General features: G+C 34.9%; 1 protein-coding gene across 5 annotated transcripts in view; it reads right to left on the bottom strand.

Annotated features, from left to right (window-relative positions):
• The window catches only part of LOC121409277 (galactosylceramide sulfotransferase-like), a 35,200-nt gene extending 11,842 nt beyond the window's left edge, over nt 1-23,358 (bottom strand). Inside the window, exons 1-4 of one of the 5 annotated variants that reach the window (XM_041601172.1) lie at nt 15,178-15,197; nt 14,148-14,228; nt 8,761-9,066; nt 7,939-8,224 (exon numbers count right to left, since the gene is read on the bottom strand). In XM_041601172.1, coding sequence (XP_041457106.1) covers nt 7,939-8,153 — 215 coding nt within the window. In that variant the 5' untranslated portion in view covers nt 8,154-8,224; nt 8,761-9,066; nt 14,148-14,228; nt 15,178-15,197. Of the gene's footprint in view, nt 1-7,938; nt 8,225-8,760; nt 9,067-14,147; nt 14,229-14,279; nt 14,471-15,177; nt 15,200-20,798; nt 20,947-23,207 lie in introns of those variants that run through there. The other 4 variants (XM_041601173.1, XM_041601171.1, XM_041601175.1 and 1 more) reach the window with 4 other exon arrangements.
• Between the last annotated feature and the right edge of the window lie 816 nt (nt 23,359-24,174).

The following is a 24,174-nucleotide window of genomic DNA, read 5'->3' as shown; positions in this document are numbered from 1 at the left end:
AAAAAAGGTCCATCAGCTGTCTATGTACAGATAATGATATTCTCATATGCCTGCCTTCGTCTCTGCAGTGTTATTTCATTTTACTATTCATGACATCCATGCCTTCGATTTTTTTCTTTCATGATGATAATCTAATTTTGCCAAGTCATTTTCATTTTCGTTAATATAAATGGCATCAAGTTCCACCATAAAATAAGTTGAGTTCCACTCATCAGAGAAATTAAATTGTCTGTGCGACGATGAGGAACAAGTATTCCAAAATCAATTTAGCAAGACGGGCAGAAAATTGTCTTTTAACTCAATCTCAGAAACATCCAATTATCATGACTTGTTAATTACAAAGTGCAGAGAATGCATGCAAGTATAATCACAGTCTATACGGAATGGGGGGGGGGCACTCTTAAACAAATCAGTGAAATTGACTAGACCAGCAGCTGAGTGCAACTGATATGACAATCACTGATAATAACATTTCTGACATAAATTATATTATAGTCAAATACGACTAGAAAATAGTCAAATGTTACTAACAGTTGCACCCAGCTGACCAGTAACTAGTCGAGACCGGGAGACGTTGTCGTCGCTATATATATATATATATATATATATATATATATATATATATATATATATATATATATATATATATATATATATATATATATATATATATATATATATATATATATATATATATATATATATATATATTGTTTAATCAATATATACATCCGATTGAAAGTACTCTGTAATCAGAGTTAACCATAGCATATAGGCCTAATTCCCAGTTGACTTTTCATTTTTTTAATAGCGGAAAACATTTATACTCAAGTCTAGTTTCGAATACGTGACATAAACAAAGACGGTCGTCGCTATCACAGGATGAATCACATAAACGTTCTCTTTAATGTATATACATATTTCATATCATATTGTTTATCATGGAAGAATGCCATGAGGAAGAAGGAGACCAGGTTGTTATTGACCTAACCTACGACAGTCTCTGTTTTTGGTGCTTACATTCAGAATCATGAGAATGGCAGTATGAATCATTAAATTAATCTTTAATCCAGACAAACACTAATCTTTTAGTTTGTTTCGGAGTGATGTATTATTAATACAATCAAAGGTTGGAATATAGAGCCAAAGTACATGATTTTTTTTATAATTATTGGGCTGATTCACCACCTGGCGTTTTAACAATCAGCTATTGCAAATATGGTTGAAATACGAGATCTAAATCGATTTTGAAAAAAAAACTGAGATTATAATATTGTTTCCTCTATAGGAATAAAAGCAAACGTTTTTTAATAATCATTCAAGAAATTAATGTTGAAATTACTGCATGGTATATTGAAACAGGGCGACTGTTGGAGCATTTCATAAATAGTGATTTTACTGAATGCTGTTATCAGCTTCCAGAATACGTGCATCTCATTAGCTCAGAGCAAATTAGACAGCGTCGAGAATAACTGATATAATTCATTACAATGATGATAATGATAGTATCATTTAACATCAGTAATAACGTTTCGGAATGACAACAATCATTTTAGTTCTTTGCCATTCTAAGAACAAAATTTCCACGCAGTGCAGTTTGCTCATAATCAACTCTCATTATGTCTGCAGTAACTTGAAATATGAACATTCTTCAATAGATTAGTTACCCGAATTGAAGTAAAACTAATTTACATGTAAGTGGTTTCCTTATCCCCGAGAATACATTCAATTCGAATTTAGATTGATCGTATTCATTCCATTCCTAAATTACATTATGTAAGAGACACAAAAGGTATACATTAAAGTAACCCACATTACTATAGGAACAAACGCAGAAAGAAATATAAAAATGTTCATCAAATTATCTGCTTGAACCGGTTGATTAACCTGCCTACTGGACCGGTTATATATGTTCACCACAAAGGTTAGGTTTATCCCGCCTTTAATATCAACATCGGCGGCCAAATTAGCTTTACATTTTGAAAAATTGCCACCTTTATACTGTATATAAAATCGCTATCTGATAACACGTATCATAATCCCTGTACAAACGGCCTCCATCATAAGATAGACGATTGAATAATGAATAAAGATGAAATAAAATATACTGCAGAATCTTGTTGAAAATCATGTATCCACCTTGATTGGCACCATGTAGCGTACGCAGTATTTATTTTAAGGGGGGGGGGGGGGTCCTAGCTGACAACTAAAAAAGGTCTTTAAACATTTAGGGGGATTTGGGGTATCAAAAAAAAGTAAGGGAGCTGAACCCCTGTAACCATCCCCCCCCCCTGCATACGCCACTGATTGGTACCTCCCTTTCCTTGTTCATCCTTTCTCGTGCCGTGAAGGGAGCAATGCAGAATCATGGGTATTCATTCCATCTAGCAGCTAATTCATGAAACTATTTGAGGCATGTGCCTACCCTAAAGTGAAATGGGCGCGCAGACATTTCGGATTCAACCTGAAGGCGTATAATAGGCCAAAATTATAATGAGCGATGGTCATGATGATATAGTCGAATTTCAATCTGAATCTGAAATAGCATTTGCTGTTTTAATACAATGAATGTAAATTATAAACTGATGGCCGATGTGCCTTGACACATACATGTAGTCATACCATGGAGCTATCTGTGTTTTACAGCTCCATGGTCGTACGGTGATGATAAGACGATGGCGTTCTATAAGAATTAACCGACATTTTTTATTGTGATTTGTTGCTATAAATGTTTGATGAACTTCGCGGTGAGAGTTTCTCTTTAAATCATAGCCATGATTGGATAACATGATTATGTTCTAAAAAGTTATATTGAATCGACAGGCATGACAGGCGAGGGGGACTTCACTTGTCGTCTATCCATTACGTGATAAATTTATTAAGCCTCATTTTCGTATGTCTGCCGTTTCCTCGTCTGCACTTTTTGTATGACCATGGACCTATGGTATGACCAAAACAAAGGGGATACTCCAGGATGAAAGAAGTGATAAAATTTGGAGTAAACTCGGACTATCCACTGAAAATTTCATCAAATTCTGACATAGCGAAGTCATCACATTTAGGGTTTTGCGTTGTTTCGGTGAAACGGTTTCTACGGTATCATGAATATGCAATGGGCAGCTGATGATGTCAGATCCTCAAAATTATCACAAATCATTCTCCGCTCCGACAAAGATGTCAGGACCATCCCCCTTTGCTTCACGCCATGCAGTGAATTTAAAAAAATTTTAATTACTAAATAATCAAAGTTATATTTAAAAGGAATAGGAATAATTAAAATTCATAAATGGACTCGTTTTAACCATTCTCTCCTGATAAAATGGAAGATTACCTTTACAATAACCTCAAACGGAGGGATTTGTCATGGACAAATTCTGGTAAAATTGAGAGCAGTGGCGGAGCGATCGCGCAAGAACATTTAGGTTTCTAGAATGCGAAATTTAAGCACCTTCACGACATTCAATGGAATCCATTAGCAGTAGTATTAATCAGATTATATGGTTTTTCTCTCGAAAAGTGGTGGGGTGGAGGAGGGGGGGGGGCAGGCCTCCACTTTAAAAAGTGGTGGGGCTAAGTCCCACTGCCCCCAATTCCTCCGCCGCTGGCTGCAATCAACATATACTTAGTTTTATTCCCCCTTTAATAAGAAAATAATTTTATTCATAATGTTCATCTTATAAAGGATCTGCTTATACATGAAATTAAAACCTTTGAAAAAAAGTCATAACTCTCTTATTATTTAAAGGATTTTTATCAAACCTTTATTTTTATCTTGAATAAAAAAAAACAACTTATCGTCAAGGTGAGCTTCTTCTTACTGAAGATTCAAACCATGCAGTCAAAAACAACAGCCTTATATTAAATACAATAGTCCGTGTACATTGATGAAAATGAAAATATGCAATAGCATCCCAACATCAAGGATCAAAGAAACCTCGATATATTTTGAAGGGGCCGCGGGCATGGCTGTATGAGGAACATTGAGCGACCGACAGCAAACTTTGACCTTGTTAACAGATAAATCTCTGGTAGATTTTTGACATCATATTTCACTATCCTCCCCTTTCACTCTTTTGTTTTCCTTTCTCTTTTTTTTTATTTGGTCGTTACTGCACCAAGCCCAAATCGGTATACACTATAAATCATTTAAACAACGCTGTTTACTATTGGAATCGCACAGTTGAAACAATGTTAGTGTTTAAAATCTTAATAAACAACCATGCTTGAATTATTGATGATTGAATTATTTGAATTTAAACTTTGTTTAAGATATTAAACACTTGTTTAAAATGTGCGATTCACATAGTAAGCAGTGCTGTTTAAATTATGTTTAACAGTATACACCAATGTGCTTATATCATGATTCTACAAAGTAATTTGTGGAAATTGTGAAAACGGGATTATTGACCTGTCACATTATAGGTACTTAAATGACTGCGTTGGTTTTGCAGGTATCTTGATATGAAATGAATTTTGAATAAGGTCATAAAAATAGCATACTGTGAATAGAGTGAATAATCTCAAAAGCTCCTAGAATTAGTAGGATTTGCGTCCTTGAGAATGAATTATCATTTGTTTACATCAATGCATTCGTAAACATATATGTTTTTGAGAGGACTGTTTGAGAATATTAATTTGATACAACACGGTGACTGTTGGGAGGGGAGGATTTTCATCATTCGTGGAGCGTCGTGGCCCAGTGGATTAGTGTCGTGGGTTCAAATCCCAGTCATGGCGTAGTTTCCTTCAAGTAAGGAATTAATCCAGTGTGTGCTGCACTCGACCCGGGTGAGGTATATGGGTACCGGCAGGAAGTAATTCCTCAAAAAGCTGTGTGCTCCTGAATAGGTAGCCTACAGCTTAGCCTGGTAATAATGGCAGAGCCCGCTGCCGCTGGGAGAACAGTTTTCGGAACTGAAGTGGCTACACTGGGTAAATATACCGTTATCATTATCATTTTCATCATTATTATCATCATGTCCTACGCTAATCCCCCTTTGTTTTAACGTGATTATATCATGAAAATTGCAGGATATAGGCTTATAGAAAACCATACCTAGTTTTTAAAAATCTGTTGTTAGTTTTCTAAAGTTTATTTTCTCAAGCAGGTCCTATTTCAATAACGTTTCAATATGTCAATTGTTAAATTACTGATCGTCATGATAGTCCAATATCTATTGATATCGGTCAGAATATTTGCAGCTGTATATGAAAACAACAAAGGGTTATGTATATCCCCCGCATATATTTCGAATACTACCAGGATACATTCTGAATCTCATTTATCATGTTTATAGAAAGTACTTTTTTACACATAATGGTTTGCCAGAACTAACGCGTAATATAATCCATGATTATCGTCACAAGCATGACAAAAGGGTGTTTATTTTTCATAATCCTGTTCATGCAAGACTCATTAGCATGTTAAGTGCGAGCAATGAGACGTTAAAAAAACTAAGAAATCTCAAATTGGATTTTAGATTCACCCCCTGAGCTTATCTGAGATTTTCACCATTAGTATTTTCCCAATGCATATACTGATTATCCCTCCGGTGCACCAGTGCAAAATAAATAGTCGCAGCCTGAATTCAATGATAATGCCGATCAATTCCACCATTTCTATATTAATTTGGTATTTCATATTCTCGCTTTCTATCTAGCATTTCATTTACATTGTTTGTGTGCATCATTTCTTTTTTTTCCATTTAGGAAGGAGAGAAAAGCAATGAATGTATATCCAAAACAAAATTGATGCATGGTTACATATCATTTTGACATTTTCTCTAAACATTTGAAAGAGCAACCCCCTAAATCACTTCAGCTACAAAATAATGATAAAAAAATGATTATGTCTTGGCTTATTTGAATTCGATTGGCTATTAAGATATTAATGTGTGACATGCTTTGTCCATAGCTGGATATTAAGAAGCTAGCCACAAATAGGTTAAATCAATGAGACGATCGGATGTCGCTGTGTTGTTCTTTGCCCAACTCCTCGCCTCATCTTTCATTCTTTCACCGAGTGACCTACTTTAGCAACCATCTTCCATCATGTCTGTTGCAGGCAGTTGGTGACCCCGTTAGTGTCTTGATCCAGCAAAATATTGAATGCAGAAAATCATCCTCACCTCTCCCTTCTATCTGTTCACTCGCATCATTCTCAAGCAAACCAACCCACACGTGTTTCCTTTGCCATTTTAAATACAATTTTGTGAAATCTACACAGCTGGACAAAGGTTGAATTTGTGGATAAGATGCCATGTATACTGACTGTACTGAGGTATATTGAGCTCTATGTACCAATGACAAACAATCAATAGTTACCTATCTCACTACCCCTTCTCGTCATAATCATGCACAAAAATGCATTCGGGCTGATTCTAATGCAGTTCCTTATTAAAGTCTCAAATAGGTTAAATGTTTATTATTACCCCGTAATACTAACAAAATCGATTTTTTTGCCTAAACGTTTGTGTACCTCAATTAACTTTGTCATTTTAAAAAAGCTGATTAACCCAAGTTCGATAATGAAATCATGAATAAGTCTGATTCGAGCACAAAGCTATAAAATAGAACGGTTACACCAGTTTATTAATTTTGACAGAAATATTATATTCGTATCCATATGAGAGTACAGTATAATAACCATTTTCCCGTTTTTTCAAACTTTATGAAATAAAATGTTAATGTCAGGTGAATGGAGATAATAACTTCCTTTAATAATAGAAATTGTCTTTTAACGGTCTTACGAAAAAAACAACAACAAAATAATCAGGAAATAGCATATAGATGACAAAAGAACAAGGAAGAAAGAGTTGAATGAATGCTTTAACGTCACTCTCCTATGCCTTCATGCATTATGGTACACTGATTTAAAAAAAAACTGACTTTACAGGAAAAAAAGAAGATTTTGCAGAAAGCAATAACAGAATCATTCTGTAAATTCATAAAACAGGATTTTTTTCTGCAATTTAACAGAACAGGTCTGTTTAAAAAGGGGAAAAGGGTGGTTTATTAACAGAAATTTGTAGGTTCCATACACCAAATTCCAATTTCCTGTCATGTTACATGATCTGGTAAGATTACAGGCGTTCTTGAGACTCTGCTGCAGGAACTTCTTTTAAGGATAATTTTTTTAATAGTGTAGGCCTAATTTACATCATGGTAAACTAGCGTGCAAGTTACGTTCTAAGTGCAGTGTATGTCGTTATTTAAACGAGAAGAAATTCGATGCGATTTTCTTGGTTTCCTTGAGTAGTAGTGGAGTAGTAGTGGAAAAGTGGATGACATTCGTAATATTCCCAAAATGATTCAAACATTGCTCTTACAACTAATCTCTTTATTATTTTCTTCCATTCATTGTTATCCCATTTATCCTTAATCCATCCCAAACCAAATTTCCTCCTTTCTATATATCGTCTTGAGCACATAATTCATGAGAATTTGGTGTTTAAGATTGGCCTACTGTCGTTCTCATGATTATCATCATTATCGCCCGACAGTAAGAGAGAGAGAAAAAATATTATCGACTTTTGTCAGTACATGTAATGATGTATATTCATGATATACAAATAGGGATTCAATAATAAATGCAGATGGACAGCCGTCATGGACCAATCAAACTCCGGATTTAGTCTGAATCCTACAAATTCATATTTCAATTTCAAAGGATTCAATTTCAAATCACTCCAGATCTATAACTAAACTTTTAGGATTCAAACTAAATCAAGAATTTGATTGGTCCCTAATTACAGTCCATATGCATTTATTTTAAACCCCGGCAATATATATATATGCTTTATCATTAAATCTGATCATTATGAAATCCTAATATTTCCTGAGTAAGAACAGTCATAAGGTCACAAAGGTGGGGCGCATATGTGGGAGGGGGTGCAACCTTTGTTCAGGGAGTTCGTAGGTATCTTCTCAGACACGTACCTGATTGTTGAAGGATGGCACAATGCAGGCGTGGATGATACATCTTCTTGCCATGTCAAATGACCATGATCAGGAGACGTTGTCCAAAGTATTAACCAAACGGTAGTTACTATGACCAGAGTTGAAAAGAACATCAGTCTGGTCTTCTTTGATTTTGGTGCTTCTTTCATTGTCAATGGGTCATCTGTGATGGACCCCACCGGAAAGACTTGCATCCAAAGCAAGGATGGACGGATTCTTCCCACTATGAGACCGTCAGATATATTTCATTCCAAGTTCCCATCAACTGTAAATAGAATATTAGTAGGAAAATAAAACAATTAACAGAGCCCCATACGAAATATTCATATCCATCTATACAGCCTATACACAAGGTTAAAACTATATATAAATCTAATCCTTTGTTGTTGTTGTTGTTTTACAGCAATGTCACTAAAACACCGTACAACACCAAACCAGCCAAACATTTTCATGGATCTATTTTAGTGATTCAGATGACTTACTTCCTAGAGGAAACAATCAATCATTATTTGTTAAATCCCGGTTTAACACTATTGCTAAACAATGTTTGCTTCTTCTTGCTTCTTTTTAAAAGGTCTAGGACAAATCTTTAATCATATTATTCTAGGAGAAACAACACACATAGCTTATGTATATATATATATATTATATATATATATATATATATATATATATATATATATATATATATATATATATATATATATATATGCATAATATATGTAGTTGGTAATATACATACATATAAATGCTTGCTCCTCGGGTTCCATGAAGATAGATTCAACACGGGATTCAACGTACCTGTGTGTGGGTTAATCCAATTCCAGTCTGGCAAGTATCCTGAATGTGAAATATAAATCCACCATGGTTAGAGACCTCTGTACCCTCTGTATTGGCCCGACAGATGCTTTCTCTCCATCATGAGGTTCCTAAATACAGGACACACGACTATGACATGGATGCCGCCTATATCACAGCGTTAGGGTGTACTGTATCATGAGTCCTCTTTCCGCTGTGCAACGCTTGAAACCCTTCTTTTCCTCAGGAAAGCGAGAGAAAGTGTGAATCATTCATTTAAGGGTGCTCCCAGTACGTCGCCGCCTCATGCTAAAGGAATAATGAGGGTGAGAAGGAGAGAGATACAGGGGAGGAGGAGAGAGAGGGAGAGAAAGGGGGAAAGAAAGAGAGATGGAGAGATGCATCATCGGCTCGGTAATGTGTTGTGTGACTTTGCAACGAAAAGAGACGAGAAAGGACTGTTCCCGCCCGGTGTATATGTGCCTTGCCTGCATGCATATTACATGCATCGTATATACGAAGCAATCTCAACCATGAAACATGCAGACGATAGTGGGTCCCACAAACTTCAGTCAAACATGCGTGTTGTCCACATGCCAGAGAAAGGTTCATTTTGTGCCACTCCGTGGAATATCTGCAGGAATAAGTCCATTTACCCCCTGATAAGCATGTACTGATTGATCACGCAATAAATTTAGTTTGGGGTTACAGGAATTTATGCTGATAACGTAATATTATAATAAATACTGAATACTAGATATAAACTTTAAACATAAAATGGGAAAATATTAATGTTAACACTATATATATATCAACAGTAATCACTTTAAAATAAAGGGGGAAGAAAAGAAACCTGATCATACATTATTTGAATATTTATTGAGAAGTTGGGTTTTTAAACTCCTTTTAAAAACACGTAATGTTGGACTAGATTTATCAGAAAATGGTAACTTGTTCTAGATAATTGGTCCTTTGTAAAAAAAAAAAAATATATATATATATATACCGCTTTTGGCGGTAGTCCAGGGGCGCCATCCAGCCTTCGCCAGTAAGGGGGGGGGAATTTTCCTCGATCGGCCGCTCGAAGATGATATTTGGTTTCCTTGAAGGGGTAGTCCTAATAGTAACTTTTTAGCTTTATTCTTATTAATCAACATAAATATATAATATCATAAAGCGCGAGCTAATTTTTTTGAAAACCTTTTGTATTTTTCCTAAAATCTGAACATTCTGGGCAATGTTTGTTATCCTGAAAAAGATGTGTATGCAACTAAATAATTACTAAGAACGCGAAGCGCGAGTAGAAATGAACTGATGGAAAAGGTACCTGTTAAAGATTGTATGCAGTTAGCCATAAAGACGTTACATATTTGAAAAATCAAATAATACGAGCGCGAAGCGCGAGCAGAAATTTTTTGACATTTTTACGCGAAGAATGGAAATTCTAATCACTTTTTGTAACTTAAACAGAATAGGTATATAACTACACAATTAATGCGAGCGGAAAATTTCAAGATTTACACCTACTGAACAAGACTCTATTCAATGTTTGTAAATCATGAAAAGGATAATTGAGGATCTTCCTTACATTAATAATGCGAGCGTAAAGCGCGAGCAGAAATTTTTCATATGCGTTTTGAACTGATCGAAAAGGTACCTGTTAAGGACTGTCACTTAGTCATATATGGAGACGTTGCATATTTCAGCAATCAATCATGCGAGCGCGAAGCGCGAGCTGAAAATTTTTGACATTTCTACATAAATATATTTTATAATCGTGAACAAGATAGCTATGAAACTAAACAATGGATGTGAGCGCGAAGTGCGAGCGGAAAAAAAAATCGAAATTCAGACTTTAAATCGGGACCTCTATTCATGTTTTGTAAATCATGGAAAGAATAATAGGGGATCTTTCTACATTAATAATGAGAGTACAAAGCGCGAGCAGAAAATTTTTGATATTGTGATCTGAAACTGGATAATGATAATGTCCTTAGGACATGTCATCATATGAAAATGAAGACTGTCTGCCTATTCCTCTTGCTAAGCTCAAGATGAAACAAAAGGCAATATCTTATTCATTAATACCTAATGAGGGTGCGAAATCTGATGATATAATGGCCTGAAAACTGGACATTTCAATCACTTTGTAATCATAACTAGGATGCATCAGTTAATACATTATTAACCATTTATGCGAGCGCAAATTGCGAGCCTAATTTTTTTATACACTGTCATGAAAAGAGATTTTAAGTAGTTTGTTGTATAATCGAGACATACATAACTCGCCAATTAAAATGCGAGCGTGTAGCGCTAGCTGATACGTTTTGACAATCAGACCTGAAAAGGGATATTTTGAAAACTTCATGGAATACACGAACATAATAGGTACCTGATAAATCAAAATTTGCGAGCGGACAGCGCGAGCAGGAAATGATGATATTCAGACCATAAAACTGACATTTTTACAAGGGACTTTAAAAAAAAATCAATTTGTAAATCACACAAAATAATAAAATTTCGATTTCCCAGATGATATATGTATTATATTAATATCTAAACTCCATATTGAACAAGATATGTAAATCATCTAAAATGCAATGCGAGTGCGCGCGAAAATTTTATTTAGTGATGACACGAAAGATTTTAATTATTTTCCAAGTCTTCCCCTCATCTTATTTTATTCACTCGTTTTTTTCCTCTTTTGTTCCCCTTCTTTTTTCCCCTCTCTTCCCATCTTTTTTTCTTTCCCTTTTTTTTATTTGTTTTGCTTCGCCAAAGGGGGGGGGGCCTCGGACACCCCCCCCCGGATCCGCCTATGGTAGCCTACCGCTTTTCAGGCATTTTGAGCACCTATCGCTTTTTAATTCTCATTTCGATAGAATCTACCGCTTTTTTAAATATCTGATAGCCAAAAGGATTTTCATACATTTTTACGCAAAAACGACAACCCTAGATCTACACGATTCAGTGACTATGATAATGCTTACAAACCTCTTAAGATCTACTTTTGATCGTAATACGATATGCGGATGCGTCACGCATAATGCGTGCACATCACTGCGCTCCGCCTTCCGCCAATACTACCGCGACGTGGGCGTGGCGGGGGCAAGGCTAATAATGTAGGTCCAGTCGAGAGAGTTACAACGTGTCATTCATATTTTGTGTATGCGCAAAACATTGGCTCATAAGGAACTAGTAAATGATGGCGGGTAAGGCGCTATTGAAAAAATGTCCTCGGCATGACAATACCTATTGATCCAATATTTCCATTACAAAATTTGTTTTTATTTCAATTTTTTTACAGACTCTACATTTATTTATTTTCCACTCGTAGGCTGGATGACCCTCTTTAGCCACAGGCTGTTCTTCTGAGGGGTCCAGTGTACACGTTAAAAAATACAAACATACAATATACAAACAAATAAAGGAAACATAAATCAATCCTATACAAAATAACTTACGACTACAAATTACAACTTATACAAATTAAAAAAAAAATGGGTAGTTCACCGGCTCTGGGATGGGGGGGGGGGGTAGCATGCAGTAAGGGGGTTATAATAAGTTCACTGAACCCTACCGTACAATGTTAAAACAATGGTAATTCCACGTATTCAGGGAGGAATAAAACTTTGTTTTATTACAGGATCATGAGGAAAAATGGTATAACTCATTTATTTCACAAAATAAAATGCAAAAGAAATAGTGAGTGGCTTTGTCAGTCCGCTCATTTGCTTAGAGACCAGGATTTTCCCCCGGGGATTTTCATATAACTGTTTTATGAAACTAAGCAAAACTTCAAAATATTATTACATTCTTACATGTATTTTACATCCGATTTTTAATGAACTTTTCAGTGTTCTGCTTGTTTGATTTTTCTCTTTTTGTTCAAATCAACTTTTTGTTTGGGTGATGGACTTGTCCTTTAAGATTGTTATTCACTTCCATGTTTCCACGTTAAATCAGGATAAACAAAAATCTTATAGAAATTGTCTATTTTCCGTTAAATGAGAGAAATTGCCAGCATGACAAATAGTAGCACTGTAATAGAGTACTTTGTCAGTTCAAAAGACAGAAATCAAACTTGACATGCGACTGATATTGTTTTAATTGACATAATTACTTTTGAATTTAAAGAGCGTGAAGACAAAGGTTTCTTAAATGCTTAGATAAATAACAAAATATAAAAAGATGTAATATTTTATTAAACGACTGTTAGACTGATCACTCTGATTTCAAACTATATAGATCTATCACTTTGTTACAAATGCCTATAGGCCTATTAGAAGTATACACCATTCACTAGTTAGGGGTATATCATGATTAAAATAGCACATTAAATTCAGATCTGATAGTGCTTAAAAATGTATCAAATATATTTCAAAATTTATATAAAATGTCTCTAGCCCTTCAGGGGGCAAGCCTCTCTCCCAGACCCTCCCCCGCTCGGTCGCTCTGCTCCCTCGCCGAGTCTACCGCTTTTGTTTTCTTCTAGGTTGGCAAGTATGGGAACATCGGCATTGTAACAAAATATTTCTGAGATATTGTTAGGAATATAGCTTTTGTAAATTAAATACATATTTTTTTGTTGTTGCAATTTCATAATCGGAGAAATCATATACATTCAACAAATTTAATTGACTAAACATCGGCTTGGATTAGGCAAGAAAATTAGCATATGTAATGACTCTCGCTGCTCTTTTTTGTAGCCGGTATAAACGTTACATTGAATATGAAGTACAGGAAGTCCAGGGAATGCTGCAGTATCGAAAATATGGTGAAATGATAGAATTATATATATCATTTTTATATTTTTTTTTGGTTGAAAAAAATGAATGTTTAGGATACCTGCATTTTTTCGAAATTTTCATGCAGATGATATCAATGTTTTCATTAAATGATAACCTATACTATCAATAGTCACACCCAGAAATTTTAAAGAAGTACATCTATTAACAATGTTGTCATTTATAGAAGAAACTATTATAATCAATGAACTTGTTAGAAAACATGCTATGACTGCGTTCATTAGTGCTTACAACCAATCTATTGGAGATCAGCAAATTCACTGATTTCGTTATCAAAATCAAGAATCAAATCCGCGATATTATAATCACTCAAGACACACTGGCGTCATCTTATCCATGTCATCATTGAGTTTTTGTCTCTCGCGTTCCATTGCCACGGCCACCGCTCTTTGAACGACTGTATCAATACGATCTAGGTACGCTGGGCTTTGTTTAGATCCATTCAACGATGGAGCAGAGGGTGGGGTACACGGATCAGCTGAGTGCAAGCGGCCCCTCGATCTGGTGGATCTTAGACATGTTGTTTGGAATTACGTAATGATATAATTGAAAGTGGGATGGGCCGCGCAACTGCCAACTTACCGGTTCTTCAATTAGAGACAGCCTTCCAAAGTGACACAGCACGAAAATATCAATATGGGACTGGCCTAGTCAACACAGATCCTGAAAAAACACATGGAGATTTCCCAGACACAAAATGACTTGCATACATACCGGTAAAAGATATGATGCACAATTTCCGGCAGGATCGAAACATTGACCACACGCTATATTATGCTGATACACAGACTATCATAAGAACTTTATCAAGCATGAAATTTGGCATGAAATCTAGTATGAAATCTCTCAGCTCTCAGCTAATATGGAACTTTTTGAAGTGAGTATACTAACAGGATTGTTGGTCAAAAGGCATATTTTTTAAAACTGCACAAGGGATCTATAATCATTGAAATAGTTGTAAACATTGAGTTTTATATACAGCATGTTCAATTGATAAAGGCAAACCAAATAACAACGAAGTGTAAAATACAATTAAGCCGAATCTTAAATCAAAATCAAAAGGGATTCAAACAATTAAGATAAAGACATTATGTTTGAAAGTCACACCCGTAAATTATTATCTAGTTTGTATTCACTATCAACGTTAATTCCTGTGCAATTATCACCTCGGATGCCCCCCCCCCTCCCTGAAAGATGGAGTATTTCGAAACTGATAATTTCAATAAGCCGGGATATATGTAATATGAAAGTAGTTGGGTTTTTTTTTTACATCATAGGACAAAGACACTTTACGCTTTCCTTTATGCCTCTTATTTCAACTTCGTGTTGCCCAAGAAGCGTGTAACACGAAGTATTTGTATTCAACACTGAAGTACAAATAAAAATTACATTTTATTTTGCAATAATGTGCAATTATGCACTATATAAATAAAGTGTAATGCCAAATATTAAAATATTATTTGGAAGGAAATGTATCACGAAGGGGGCGCATGAATAGAAAAAAGTGTCAGAAGTTTGCTCCATGTGCAGAATATTGGACAATATATTGGACAAACATTAAAAGACTGATCAAAGTCTAGTTAACATTGTAAATACAAGAAAAGCATAATACCTTGTCATGGACCCGGAAAGCAGTGGTGCTGGAGGTGATTACCTTAACTTCGTGTATTATTCTCCATATATGCCATATAGGCAGCACCCCATGTATTAAAGACTTGTAAAAATGGGTAAATGTAGCAAAATGACCTTCATTAAAAAAAAATCACATCAGCACCTTCAGTCAAAAACTCGTTCCAAGGTCACAATACCATGTCAAGTCAATTAGACAGTAGTACAGTAAAGTTAAAGTGAAAAAGACCAGCTTTAAAAATACTCTGCAATGATAGAAAGCATTCCCCTCCGAACTTTTCTATATTCTTAAATCATGTACTAATACAATGATTGTCTACAAAATGTAATTGAACATATTCGATTTGATTTGATTTTAATTTTATTTCTGCATTCACATCAGAGATATGCAATATATACAAATATTAACAATACTGTGGTCTTCAAATAAGCAATGACAATAAATAATATAATAGGGGCCGCGGAATGCTTTTCAAAATGGAAAGTGGGGGGGGGCTGACCATGCAAAAAATCACATTCAGATGGCCATTTTTACGTTTTTGTACACGATTTTGAAAAAAAAGTGTGTGTGGGGGGGGGGGGGTGCTTCAGCCCGGTTCCGCGGCCCCTGTATATAAACATATTGTTCATTTAACGAAATCGTAATTTAATGGAATGCAGAAGACCACCATCGTGAGCGAGCTTGATAATGATGGCGGCATCGTAAAAGATACATGACTTTGTGTTTCTACATTGGTCAAGTGGGTCCAATGCAGGTGCAGAAGTAGAGGGCAGTTGAATTATTAACTTGAAGAGGGAGATGCATATGATTCGATGGTTTTTCATTAAATAGAAGCTTTTAATGAGTATATTATTGAGCATGATTTATTATTGTCTGGAAAATTGTTCCAAATATCGGAACCATAATGCACGTCCAATAAATTCATGGGTTATTAATAATTTGGGAGTATCGGTTATTGAGATGGTTGCATGTTTCCAGATATGCGGGTTGGGTAGGAATGGACGAAACTGTTAACATGGTTAAGCCTAAACATAACTATATTAATGATGGAGGAAGTAGATTATTAATATACTTTTGAACATAACGATAGCTATTAGAATCATATCTATCTGTCTATATCAAAAAAAATTTAACGTTTCATGAAAGTTCATGAAACAGGGGGTCGGTGTGCACGAGCCAGGTAATGTGATCCTTTTTGTCAAGACGGCATTACAGTATGTAATATAAGGGAGGACTAAAGAATTGTATATAAGAATATAGTTTTATGAGGAAGAAGAAAATTTAACTCGGAAATTATCCAAATACTTTTTGAAATGCATATTGTAACACGATGTCTGTGTTCGTTCTAAGTCAAAATTTCATCCATGATAATACCTAACTATTTTTAATTTCTTTTATATGGTGTGCCGTCAATATTAATGTAAATCGGTGCGTTATTGTTATGGGAACGATGTCTAAAATACGTAAAATATGTATATTTTGTATTCAGGGAAAGTTTATCGGCTTTGAACCACTTTGATACGATGTTGATTTCAAGATTTACGAATTTTTTTAATGAATTAATGTCTTTGTGTGAATAATATATGTTTGTGTCGTCAGCAAATAAAACAAATGAGAAAATGGATGAGGTTTTGATTATGTCAACAATACGCTGTTGATTTCAAGATTTACGATACTGTTTAATGAATTAATGTCTTTGTGTGAATAAAATATGTTTGTGTCGTCAGCAAATAAAACGAATGACAAAATGGATGATGTTTTCATTGTTTTGTTTATGTCATTAACATAAAGTAAAAATAAAAGTGAGTCGAAAATGGAACCTTTAGGAACACCGCAACGAACTAAAAGAGCATCAGAATCATTATTGTTAGAAGTTACATATCGCCTTCTATTATTTAAGTAATCTTTAAACCGAAATAGATTGACATCATATTCCAAAATGGTTGAGTTTAGAAAGTAAAATATAGTGCTTAAGGGTGTCAAATGCTTTATTAAGATCACAAAAATACCAATTACGTGTTCTTTATTTGCTATTGCATTTGTTATTTTGTCATAAATTTGAAGTAATGCTTAATCTGTTGAATAATTTTTCCTAAAACCATATTGATTCGAATTTAAGATTTTGTGTTTTTCAATAAATTTGTTAAGTCTTGTGTGATTTTTTCTCTAGAATTTTAGAATTTAGAATTTTCTATAGTTGGGAGTAGGAATATCGGACGATAATGAGTTATTTCGTGAGGATTGTCTTTTTAAATTGGATTGACTTTTGCTGTATCTTAAATGAATCTTGGAAAATACCTTGAGATATAGAGTTTTTGAATATGTGGGTGACAGGGCTAGCAAGAGGGTGAATTAATTTGGTAAATTAAATATATCTCGGCTCTGTAACACAAAGATTAGCGACCAATCGCTAAATGAAGTGACCAATCAATATCAATGTTACACGAGCATTTGTGTTAAAATATTGACCAGTGACCAATCAGTGCGGTTCTTTTATATTTGCAATTCATCGCAAACCTTTGTGTTACGGAGCCCTGGAAAATTATCATGTAGCTATGTTTTGCTTATAAGCCAACTACGGAAAATGGAAAGTTGTTTGTTGTGTGGATAAGGCTAACCTCGCTAATTATTCAAAGTTCCTATTTAGACTTCTTAAAAAAGTGAAATATTATCTGGAATATTATTAAATTCGCTGTTAAATTCTTGGGGAGTGTAATACTATCTTGTGTATTCTGAATTGTAATGTTTTGGGTATAAGTGTGTGATTCGAACAGAGGGGGTCAAAATGTAAAGTACCGGAAATTTGGGAGAGGTCATCTGCGAGTGTGCAAGTGGTGAGTGAGGGTGTACTCATGTGTGAAATTGGTGCTTGTGTATCAGCAATTGCAACATGATATACATATACAACATGATTAGGACCCATCTTGGTCAATGATGGCTGGGCAGCAGAGCAATTAAGCCCGATCACTTAAATACAAATACAATTAACAACACGATTTCATCAGACGAAACTTGTGGATTACTACGATGTACGAGGGGAATTGAAGAAGACATTACTTTATAACTTACAAATAGAACCTATTTAAACTTAGCTGCCAGAGCATTCTATTATCATTCCAATATATATTACCCAATCATGACGACAAACCATACAAGTTGTGAGTCACTGTCAGTGCTATTGACTTCTGAAAACATGTAGCTAAAAGGCGCCTTTCATAACATAAAAAGTATATACAACCATCATACACTTTTCCGACTATGTACATGTATAGGGCCTATAGTAAATAAATACCGGGAATTATCTATATATAAACCAAGTTGAAAGAAAGAACCTTTTCATTGAAAATAAGAGAGACTAGAAATGTGGTTTGCATTTGAAAGTATAAAAGAGTGCATGAAAAACGCAACCTATCAGAGTATAACGTATATAACAACAGATCCGCATTATGTATATGTCATGACTTTTTATACAGAAAAAAAAATGAAACCAACGTTAGCATGATTAGAGTAAGAGTGGTATCATTTCCATCAATTTTTAAAGTGAAATACATATATGCATTCATTGTTTTTTCATCTCAATGTACCCCCACCCCAAGGGGGGGTACTTAGTATAAATGTTTGATTAGTATGTGCCGCGGTCGAGACCCCCATTTTTAGCCTATTTTTCTGTTCCAGAGCATCACCAAGTTAGAAAGCCATGGAAATTATAGGTTTCTTTCCGTTCTGGAGACCCTTAACTAAACGTTCATCATGAACTGCTCAGCCGATGGGCGCCAGTGGGCCGCGCCGGAAGCGAACCCCCATTTTCTAACAATCGTTGATCTAGAGCCGTTCCGGAGACCCCCATTTTAAGAAAAAGTTTCAGTTCCAGAATCCCTTATTTTCGACTTTGGCGTGGCACGCAGGTATTCGAGAAGCCCCCCCCCCCCCGGACGCCCGCGCAAACAATATACGTGTTTTACGTGTTTCTCATGCATTCTTCATTGAAGGGGTACTCCAGGTTAAACTAATATGATTTGAACAGAAAAAGAAAAATCAGACAAACAATAAAATGAAAAATTGGTCAAAATCGGACTAGGAATAACAAAGTTATGGCATTTGAAAGATTTGCATTATTTCGGTGAAACAGTTCTATGCATGTCTTCATAAATATTCAATGAGCAAACTAAATGATGCCATATACCTACTTGCTGTTATATGAAATTATGTTTATTCAAATTTTGTCCCCAAGAATTAAACAAATTGGATTGTCAACTGATTTTGTTGTCACTTATTTTATTATACGGGAGACATAGTTATCATTTGCACATGACTTGTAATAACATAAGGAAAGCGGGGATGTGACATCATCAGCCCACCTAATGAATGCGTGCTTATAACTGTTTTAAAAAAACATTACTGATTATTAAAATGTAATAACTTCGTTATTTGTAAAAAGATCCTGATTAATTCTTACCATTTTACTCAGTTAATTTTACTTTACTTAGTTTTAGATATAATTATTTTCAGCCCGGAGTACCCCTTTAAACTTTACTTTAATTACTAGATATAAAGCCCGAAAATATGTTTCCTCGATCACTTACAAAATTAATACATAATGTAAGTTACCTTGTAATACATTCATGATTGAACAATGAAGATAAATTTAGCGTGTTCAGTAAGCTGAAAATATAATTCCAATGTAGAACCCTTATCATAGACATTCTTTATACTAGACAGAGATATACTTACATGCAGATTGTCCAACATTCGCATGTATTCCTCAAAATTGACTTCAAATTAAAATGCATAGCAATAAGATTTTCATGAATAAGATTCAAGAAAAAAATGTTCGTCGGACGCTCAAACACCAATGGATAACTGTCTTTATGGCGTCCGTATTATTATAAACCGATTATGCGAGTGAGCACGAGTGTGCTACTGTCGTTCTAAGTGCACTTTAGCTAATCAGTAGCAGGTCAAACCTTGGGGTATAAGGCGATTATTTGTCTCGATAATGAACAGACTGTAAGATATATATCTTTTTGTTTTGTTTCATTACGATAGCTAATTATTCAGGGTTACTAGTCGCATATAAAGGTTTGGTTTGGTTTGGAGGCTAACAATGCCAATTGGTCAAGGTACACGTGAGATTTGCGATTTCAAATAAAACGAGTTACAGATTTAAAAAAAAATGAAAATAGCAAGTTATTTCGAATGTTTTCATAATAATTTGACAGCCTCGTCTTTTGATCTGATAGGCATGAGGGAAAAATGGTATATAACTACCTTAATATAATCATAACATCAGTGCATAATTCCCGGCTAAGTTTATACTTGATGCCTACTTACCGAACAAACTGGGATTGCTTGCAACAACAGCAGCAGTAACAACAAAAGCAACAAAACGATAATAGTTAGAAATGAACTAATAAAATAGACGTGTTCAACACATCTGTGCACAAGCCGATTGTGGTTCTAGCAATACCTACAAATTTCTAGAGGGATATAATAGAACATCAAATCAACTCATCAAGCATTCTAATAAACTTATATGACATTACAGACAAAAGACTCAACAAAATTATTGTGATTATTCCCGATATTTAGGTTTCCAAACATACCTTTCTTGCTGTTTTTGTTGAAAGTCTTGCCTAAACCCCGGACTTCAAAACTGCCTTCATACACGTTCGTAGTGTGAGTTTATAGGGATTGAAGCAATGCATTCGCACTCAGCCATAAGAAGGCTCTGATCTATCGATTAATATTGATTGGAACACGACGTATTGTAATCATTAGATAGCTTGCAATATGCTAGTCGTGTGCAAAGTTACAGTAACCTCGCGCATATAGGTCGTATTAGCGCTGTTGTTGTTGTTGTTATTCACATGTTTAAAGGGGGTGGATGCAGGAGAGACGGTCGTTCAATTAAAAGTCCATATACAGAGTAACGAGAAGAAGACGGTCAAATGAGTTAGGAACTTGCGGTCATACTACTGCCCTCGACGATATTTTCATGATAGCTTTTATAAATTATAGAGGTAATACGTAAATGTTTATGACGAATATATTCAAATTTTGATCAAAATGTTCAGGGGTGAGGGAGGATGTAGGTCTCCATGTTCTGTATTTTATCTTACATCTACATGTATATGTGGAATATACAATAATGTTATGCCGCCCCGGCGGAATACTTGCACCTATATGTTCATCCATTATTATCGACAGAATATGCCGACGCTTGATTGATATCGTTATAATCAATTATCGCCCTTGCCACAACACTGTCAAAGTCTATTTTAGCCATGTTATGAATTGGCCTGCAAAGTGTATAGCATGTAACCGCCACTACAATTGTGTTGGAGTACATTAAGCATTTAAAAGTATAGAGAATAGAAATAGAATTCCCAGAGAATATATGAATATATGTATATATATATATATATATATATATATATATATATATATATATATATATATATATATATATATATATATATATATATATATATATATATATATATATATATATATATATATATATAAATATATATATATATATATATATACATTTATATATATATATATATATTATATATATATATATACATATATATAGGGAATCATAAAAAATGTAGTTTGGTCCCTTTTGGTCTTACATCTAGACTTGTATACCACAACGTTATGCCCCACCCCCTGCCATTAATGTTGTTTTTTATTAGACATAATTATAACTCCTTACTTTGCTTATTAAGCACTCTTACATTTGTTCTCTTGTTCTGTGAAAACAAATTCTAAATCGGCCTCTCGCGCTGTGCCTTGTTGCAAGCATTACAAGTCTTGCTATGCCGACAGCTGGCGCTTTTTACTTCTAATCAATTTGACAAGGTGTTGATAATAGTAGTGTTGTCCCTTGAGTCGTTTGACTTCTCCGTTTAGTATACTCTCCAACATGACTGAGATGGATTCTATTCACCTCGAATTTGATAATGTACCTACAAGTCCATGATTTGATTGATACATTGTTGGAATTAGATCCTTCCAACTTTATAGTCTAAGTTTATCTTTGTCGACATTTGTCGACACACCCATCTCACATTAGTTTCATCGGCTCGATGTCGTTAGGCACCACGCAAGGCGTATCGGCATAATTTTCCCGAGATTGTAGATCGAGCGAACGATAATACTGAATTTTTTAATGAAAATTTTGTAAAAGATTTTGACGTAATAATAAGGAATTAATATATTTCAACCTTCCCCCCTTCGTTTCCTTTTTCTTTTTGTTGGTCATGAACATTTTCTCTTTTTTTTGGGGGGGGGGCAGTCCTTCCCCATTATACACCAGTGGTTACTGATTTTTTTTTTTCCTGAGTCGATTTGCGATTAAAGCTTTCTGGATATCTCGAGGTATCAAACAAAAACATTGTACACTTGAGTAAGTTTTTCGGAGGCCTACCTTTTGATTATTGGAAAAAAGGATTGACATAATCGAGTAGCTTTGGAATTTTGAATCTTTGTGTTGATTGTGGGACTAGGTCTCCTTCACTGATGCATACTTTCATGCTTGGATTCTCTTTTTGAATGCTTGAGAACAGATTTTCGGAGGCATATTGGTTGATATATTACAGCATGTGTTTTACGTATTTCGGTTGTTTCGCCACAGGCTATTTAACTTTTCTAGACGACACGGGGAAAAACACCTGCAATGGTTGCAGCCTGTGTGTACCGCCGAATAGGGCATCGGCAAGGCGGGTTCCGTTTCTTAGCAGTCTTTGAAGTGATGTCTTTTTCCAGACGAACCTTCCACTCTCAAAATTACAACAAAATATAACTTGGATTACATACCGCCTGATCTTTAAACCTCAATATTAAAAAAAAATCAATTTATTAAGACCATCGTAATCATTACAAGACCTTCGCTATTTTAAGCTTCGAACTTTAAGATAAGATAGATGCATATCGGTTCCGTTTAATGTTAAGGTGTATAATCAGACCCCTTCAGTTATGAGTGACCGTCAATAGTGAATGCTTACCTTAATGGTTTCTTTGTTCCAATCTTGAATTAAATGATAGAATCACGTTTTCCAGTATGAGATCTATATTACAAATGTGACATATCTGTTTCCCAGCTTTATCCTCCTAGCTAGCGAATAGGTTATGATAACTTTGACTGTAGGGTGGGGCGTCGTGGTCTAGTGGTATTTTTTATTTATTTATTTATTTATTTCACATATTTAAAAAGGGTGGCCCAATCAGTACAAACACTGGTTTTCGTTGGGGCCCTTTAATTACATAGTAGATACACATAATATATACAGATATAACAAAATTATAAATACGAACTTATGTATACTAAGAACTAACTCAAAATGTTATACAATTAAAGAATAAGGTCAAATTTAACAGTTAAAAGTTAGAAAGGTGATCGTAAACAAAGCAAATAACAATGCAGCTACAGATTACAATACTTATCTCTACACATTTGAACTACTCATGCATACACCCTCAATACATACCCACGGGTCACCTACAGCCAAAGACATTCGTACACACATTCCACCCCCACCCCCCCCCACACACACACACACTCACACATATTTGTATACACTGTAAAAAATAAAATGCTAATTTAGCACAAACAGTGCTGTACAGCGACTGCACCACGAGTGCCGGTTTTCTAATTTAAACCAGAAAATGAGCACCAGCAGCACAGCCACTACACTTGCACTGCAAGCGCCAACCAGCACCCCATTCCACACAGTGTGCACATACCCATACACACCCTCACCTCTTCACTTGGACACACAAATAAATTGTATACATTATAGCATAAATTATAGCTTAAAACATAATACAATTAAAACATGGGTTCATGGCATTAGGTGTATAAACAAAACGTGGATATTGAGTGTGTCATCACGTGAGAAAATCTTTTAAAGCTCTATTGAAAATTGCTAAGCTTTGGGCTTGTTTGATTACAATCGGCAGATCATTCCAAAT

Source organism: Lytechinus variegatus, chromosome 2 (assembly GCF_018143015.1).
Source record: "Lytechinus variegatus isolate NC3 chromosome 2, Lvar_3.0, whole genome shotgun sequence".
In the NCBI taxonomy this organism is placed as follows: Eukaryota; Metazoa; Echinodermata; class Echinoidea; order Temnopleuroida; family Toxopneustidae; genus Lytechinus; species Lytechinus variegatus.
The sequence above is the reverse complement of the archived record's forward strand: the minus strand, read 5'-3'. Positions and strand labels throughout refer to the sequence as shown.